General features: G+C 39.3%; 1 protein-coding gene across 5 annotated transcripts in view; it reads left to right on the top strand.

Moving 5' to 3' along the window:
- Brwd1 (bromodomain and WD repeat domain containing 1) overlaps nucleotides 1-6992 on the top strand; it is a 100794-nt gene that overhangs the window by 74069 nt on the left and 19733 nt on the right. For all 5 annotated transcript variants that reach the window (XM_029560532.1, XM_008826912.3, XM_029560530.1 and 2 more), the window contains 5 exons: nucleotides 1084-1209; nucleotides 1909-1981; nucleotides 2206-2247; nucleotides 3942-4088; nucleotides 5090-5242. In XM_029560532.1, coding sequence (XP_029416392.1) covers nucleotides 1084-1209; nucleotides 1909-1981; nucleotides 2206-2247; nucleotides 3942-4088; nucleotides 5090-5242 — 541 coding nt within the window. The remainder of the gene's footprint in view (nucleotides 1-1083; nucleotides 1210-1908; nucleotides 1982-2205; nucleotides 2248-3941; nucleotides 4089-5089; nucleotides 5243-6992) is intronic.

Genomic DNA, 6992 nt, shown 5'->3' with positions numbered 1-6992 from the left:
AAGAGCTGTTCTCACCCACCATCACACACAATATACAATGCAAGTCTTTAAAGGAGTCCAGTATTTGCTTCCGTGATTCTGGCTTGAATCACTGAACAGAGTATGATTTTTGTTGTGGTTGTTGTTGTTGATCTTTTTGAGACAGGGTCTCCCTGTAGCCCCAGCTGGCCTGGAACTTGCTATGTAGACCAGGCTGGCCTCGAACTCACAGAGATCCACCTGCCTCTGCCTCTGGGATTAGAGGCCTGCGCCACCATGCCTGGCTGACCACTGTAATTTTAAAATTACTTTTAAGAGATACATTTTACAGCAGTTGATGGTGTTCACTTTTTACAGCTGTTACTTTGGTTAAGTACCATTGCCCAAGTGTTCGTGAGTTGACAGTTACAGTTTATATGTATAGACAGACATTGGCCATGTAGGTTTGAATCAGAAATCAGTTTACACTGAAACTGACCCAGAATTCAAGTCACCACATTTTCTACATGGAATTTTTTGGGGTATGTGTGTGTGTGTGGTGTATGCATGTGTGTGGTGCCCAGTGAGCATATGTTGAAGCTGGAGATTGACATCTAGTGTTGCCCTGTGTCATTCTCTGTCTTGTTCCCTTGAGTCTGAGTCTGTTACTGTCCTGGCTAGGCTGGCTGGTCAGTGAACTACCAGAATCCACTTGTCTGTACTCCCTGATGGTGCTGTTAAAGGTATTTGTGTCAATGTCCAGCTTCTTTCTTATATAGGGGTGTTAAGAGGATTGAATCAGGGCTTCACGCTTGTACAGCAAGCACTCGTAACCACTGAGTCATCTACCCCACCTAAGTCACGATTTTTACCAGCTCAAGAGGTACTGATAAGCACTATGGAAGGGAAAGGCTGTGTATTGGTTTCTTATGATTTTGGTGGTTTGTTTAAATTAGTTTTTTATAGTTCATTTTGAGCTAATGTCTGTAATCAAGTTGAGAACATAGAAGGTTGTTACAATTGTGCGCTGATGGCATTTTTATTTCACAGGCATTTAATGGGCTTTCTTTTTAATGGGTTTTAATTATTTTTGTTTTCTAAATAATAAATTACTTTCTTTTGAAGGAGATTATCTGCATTAATTTGGGAAGTTCGGTATATAGAACACAATGCAAGAACATTTAATGAACCTGAAAGTGTAATTGCAAGATCAGCAAAAAAAATAACTGACCAGCTTCTCAAGTTTATTAAGTAAGTAGTCTCAGATGTGTGGTGGAAAGCTTTGCACACTGTGCTCTTGCTGGCTTCATTTTTACTATCTCAGTTCTGTCCAGCTACTCTTACTTTAGGTGACATTTCTTCACATACTCTAATTAAGATTATGTGGTGTTTAGATACTTTGTTTCTTTTTTACCTTCTCTTGTTTCTCAAATCCACTATTTCCTCGCTTTTTCCTGTCTAAATATTACTATGATAAAACCTAGAAAAACTCACTTGTTCAGCCTGATGAAGTGAGTCGTAGCTTTGTTTCTGTATTATCAGCTTAATTTCTCACATACTTAAAAAATTTGCCGGTAGCCAGGCATGGTGGTGAATTCTTTAATCCTAGCACCAAAGTACCAGAGGCTGGTGGGTCTCTGTGAGTTCGAGTCTAAGCAGGGATCCATAGTGAGACCCTGCCTCCAAACTCAAACAAACTATCAGTATTCTAAATTAGAGTATTGAGGTGGCCAGTTACTTTCTCAAAGGACTGATCAAAATCTGATTTAATTCTTTTTGGGGGGGGAGGGGGTGTCTTTTTTTGAGACAGGGTTTCCCTGTAGCCCCAGCTGTCCTGGAACTCAGGGATCCACCTCCTCCTGCTTCACTGTTTATAATTTCATGCATAGTTTGAACCTTTAGTACAGTACTTGTATCTGCGTACTCTTAATGTGAATTTTTTTTTTAAAGGAATCAAGATTGTATAAACATCTCAGAATTGTCTAACACATCAGAAAATGATGAGCGAAATGCTGATGATTTGGTATGAAGTTTGTTAATTTTATACAGCTTTTCAAATGATATTTGAAAATGAGTGAAGTAGAAAATACGTCACCTAGCGTCATCTTTTGCTGTGTTCCAATTAGCTATGAAATTAGAACAGTTGATAAGAATTTACATTTTTGAATTGTGTTTTTGATCAGTTAAGGTTTTTAATATTTCCAGTGAGAATCTTAACACATTAAGGTACTCTGGTTTTATTCCTAGGATGATAGTGATCTTCCCAAAACATCTTCTGGGAGAAAGAGAGTAAGTTACTTTGCATACTTGACATTTTGGTTTGTACGTTCTTGTTTCAAAATCCCATGTTGGTTTCTAGAGTATAGCTTCTGTCCTGAGCAGTAATCTAATACAGATACTGGTAGGTTATGCGAGGAATTGCTTATAAAAAGAATGGCAGAAATCACTAAATCCTAGTTATTTAGAAATCCTTAGTGTAAGAGTTTTGAATTGAATTTTCAGAGTAGGACAGTCAAGAAACAGGAAGATGGGGTGTTTGTGGGCTTGTGAAAGCACTGGCTGGAACAGAGTGACTGCTGCTGGCTGCTGGTGTCTCCAAGGACTTCATTTAATCTTACGGCACAGAAGCCATTGTAGCCAAGTAGAAAAGGTGCAAGGTAAGACATTCCCGCTGGATGCTGTGAGAATTTAGCATAAAGGAGGGAGCCTACTTAGAGCTGGTGTTTTCTTACAGAGCAGGGAAGGTGATGCGGTCTCTTAAGGGGAAAATTAGCTAGGGTTTGGTTATTGAACTTTTTTTAAAAATGGAGATTTGTTCGAAAGATGAGATTTGAAAGGTGAAGGACAAGAATACATGCAAGTGTAGGAAATTGGGTCATTATAATACGCTTGGTTAGAGTTCAAGTATAATGCAGTAGATTGATGAGAAGGCTATTCCTAGCAAAATTTTTAAACCATCCTAACAGGTCATTTTAAATTTCACCTAAATACTCCTTAAATTTAAAAAATCAAATGTTTGTTTTCTTTCACAAGATTATTGCCCTAAGTAGCACTGAGAAGTTAGACATGAAATAGTCCCGTTTGGCTTGTCATTTTCATGGAGGTTTGCTTGTTAGTGGTCTGCCAAGTGTTACCCACCTGCTTTTCTTTGCCAAGCCTGCTGTAGCAAATGATGTATTCCGTTTCACAAGTTTTAGACTTCCCCATGTTGAGGTTCATGTATTAGAAGTTTCATAGGGGCCTAAAATCAGTGTTGTCATGGCTAGAAAGTACAGGAGAGAGTTCTTTGCCTTTTCTACATGTAGAGGCTGCTCCTGTCTTTTCCTACATCTTTTTTTCTTTCCATTTATTCAAACCAGAATAAAGCCTTTTCCCGTTTACATCTGGCAGATCTTTCTGTCCTTTCTTAGAATGGCCCTTGTGATTGATTACTTTGGGCTCATATAGTTAATCATGGATAGTTTTCCACTTCAATGTCCTTACCTTTAATTACCGTCTACAAGGTACCCTTTCCTGAAAGGGAACAGTAGTGGAGGCTCCCAGGAGTCTGGTGTGGACACCTGTGGTAAGGCCCCACTCTCCCTACCCATCATCAGGTACATACAGCGCTTCATTCGATGACAGAAAAACTTGGAGACTTGAGAGAACGGTGGCAGAACTGCTTCTTTAGGGTCATGTTTGATGTGTGCTACACGGTGGAACACATTTTTCATCTTACTGTAATTTTTCTGGTGTTAACATTTTGTTGAAGTATGTTACTATTTTTAAATTTTATTCTAGAAAAATGTGTTTACAGCAACATGCATGATGAGATTTTTTACAGAAGTTGGATTTTTTCCAGCTAGATATGCAATCAAAAATAGCTAGTTCTTACGCAGTAGAGGAAACAGAAGAGCTCTATTTTCTTTAACCAATGTTATATACCATAGTGTGTAAACTCCCCCACCTTCCCTAGCTGAAATAACCTGTGAATGTATTTTTAGGTCCATGATTGGAAAAAAAGGAGCAGCAAAGCTACCAGCTGTGTTGAAAGCAACTGGAAGAGACAGTGTAAGGAACTAGTGAACTTAATTTTTCAGTGTGAAGATTCTGAGCCATTTAGACAACCTGTTGATTTGGTTGAATATCCAGTAAGTTTCCTTTGGCTGAATGGGGCTTTTTGTGGAGAGGAACTTGGGGTAGAGTACTTAAACCCTAGAGAAGAGGGCTAGGCTTTATGTTACTTATTTTCTCTCTTTCCACTAGTTAAGTTGTAGAATATAGACATTTATAACTCATTTAACATTTGTAACTCATTTAAGATTTAGACTAGTAAAGTAGTGTAGTTAAGCAGTGTTACATGAAGGTGGGAGGTCTAAATATGCTTCTCACTGCAGGCTTTAAGAAACTGTAACTTGGGTAAAGTGCCAGCACTCCTCAAGCCAGGCGTGGTGGCACAGGCCTTTAATCCCAGCCCTCGGGAAGCAGAGGCAGGCGATCTCTGTGAGTTCAAGGCCAGTTTGGTCTACATAATGAGTTCCAGGACAGCTGGGGCTACAAGGAGACCCTGTCTCAAAAAGACCAACAACAACAACAAAAATTGCACTCCTCAGATAGTACTTGGAAGATGAGCAGAAAGCAGGACAGCAGGAGCAAAACCACCGCTGAAGCTTGGACAGTTACCAGAGTGTCAATCAGGAGATTAAGCACTTTGTTTCATTACCAATAGCAATTGACATTTGATGTTACAGGCCTGGAGAGACTGCTCAGCAGTTAAAAGGGATTGCTGCTCTTGCAGAGGATCCGAGTTTGGTTCCCAGCACCCACGTTGGGTGGCTCACAACCCTCTAACTCCAGCTCCAGGGAGTGTCGGGCCTCCTCGGGCACCTGCACACATGTGCACATGCCCACCTTGGGACATGCACATATGCACATAAATGAAAGGAAACTAAAATCTTGTAGTGTCTTGTAGCTCTTTTTCTGCTGTTCCACCTGTGTCTGTGCCTGGTTTGAACACTAACCCTCAAGACCCTTTGAATTTTTTCTCCCTCTTCCTGTTGCTTTTGAATATTTTTAGAGATCTTACTGTGCATTTACAGTTTTGAAAACACTTAAGTTCATCGTGAATTGTTTTGTTATTTTTTAAACCTAGGATTACAGAGACATTATAGACACGCCAATGGATTTTGGAACAGTAAGAGAAACTCTAGAAGCTGGTAATTATGACAGCCCTTTGGAATTTTGCAAAGACATCCGATTGATATTCAGCAATGCAAAAGCATATACACCCAACAAAAGATCAAAGGTAATTTTATTTTACAGTGCTTTATTTTTATAGTCTATTTTATTTATTTTTTAATATTTTATTATTTTTATTTTATGTGTGTGAGTGTACTGCCTGCATGTATGTGAGTGCACCCATAGTGTGCAATGCCCCGGAGGTCAGAAGAAGGCTTCGGATTCCCCTGGAACTGGAGTTAAGGACAGTTCGCAGCTGCCATGTGGGTGCTGGGAATTGAACCCGGGTCCTCTGCAAGAGCAGTCAGTGCTCTTAACCACTGAGCCATCTCTTCAGCCCTAGTTTTATATTTTATTTTTTGGAGACAGGGCACAATGATTTTATTTTTATTTTTAAAATATTTTATCTATTTGTGGCCTGGTGTGGTAGTGCACACCTTTACTCCCAGCACTCAGGAGGCAGAGGCATGCGGATGTCTTTGAATTCAAGGCCAGCCTGGTCTACATAGTGAGTTCCAGGCCAGCTGGGGCTACAGGGAGACCCTGTCTCAAAAAAGACCAAAAAAATAAAATATTTTTTTGTTTATTTTATATATATATATCTGAGTGTATTGCCTGCATGTATGTGAGTGCGTACATACATGTTGTGCAATGATATCGAAGGTCACAATAGGGCATCAGATCCCCTGGAACTGGAGTTACAGTTAACTGCCATGTGGGTGCTGAGAATTGAACCCAGGTCCTCTGCAAGAGCCATCAGTGCTCTTAACCACTGAGCTGTCTCTCCAGCCCCACAGCGATTCATTTTAAAGTGCATGATCTATATATTTTTCTACTTGGTAGTAGAGGTTGAATCATTAAAGATAATTGAATAAACATCAGACTTCTGTTATAAACAGAGCTTCTGTCGTGGCCCAGATAGCTACAGTTTTTACCTTCAAGTCCTATATGTGTATAAGACACTGTCTCCAAATTGAGTTTTCTGTGATGATGTTTCATGTATGACTGAGATTACCAGTAACTAATAAGAAAAATTACAGTAATGTAATAAATTTTGTGAGTATAGTCTTAGTTGACATGGGCTAGGTGTAGTGAACACAGTGTGGATCCTGTGAACAAAATATGTTCTTGTTTCAAGTGGATTGGTGCAAAATGTCATGAGATTACATCATGGTTTTCAGAATGGTATGAAGTTAAAAACCTAGGAGTGGCTTATGTTTGAAAATGTCCATTAATATTACTGGATCTTGGGTGATTAAGATCCATCAGGCTCTTAAGTAATGTAAAGCAGTGCTGAAAGTGAGCTTTCTATCTCATTTCTAATGGAGGAAGATTTTTTTAGTCCTTCTCCCCTGTGTATTAGGTTAGCTTTGGATTTTCATAAACACCCTTTGTCATGTTTAGCTGATTGTTACTTTTAGCATGTATTATTTTCAGTTCAGGTATAACTGAATTTCAAATGGAAATTCGTGAGAAAACATGAAAATGCAGTGATGCTCAGGAGCAGACTGAAATGGTTCCAGTGGTCTTGGTAACAGTTGGTGATTGAAGCCACTGTTCAGCTTTGAAAGAAAAGCATAAAATTGTGAAGTACTGGAAATAATTGTGAAAGTACTTAAAAGATGAAAAGTGATAGACATTGGACATTATATTTTTTTGGTGTGTGTACAGAAGCATGTATGAATTTGATGTGCCTCACAGAGCCTTGTTTAAGTTTTCTGGATTAGAATATTTTCTCCTTACTAACACACGTGCAACTGATACTCACCTTGTATGTGTGCCAGAGCCTTCCCTTGTACACCCACACCTGCATTCAT

This window comes from Nannospalax galili, unplaced genomic scaffold (genome assembly GCF_000622305.1).
Source record: "Nannospalax galili isolate Female #2095 unplaced genomic scaffold, S.galili_v1.0 scaffold192, whole genome shotgun sequence".
Classification (NCBI taxonomy): Eukaryota; Metazoa; Chordata; class Mammalia; order Rodentia; family Spalacidae; genus Nannospalax; species Nannospalax galili.
The sequence above is the reverse complement of the archived record's forward strand: the minus strand, read 5'-3'. Positions and strand labels throughout refer to the sequence as shown.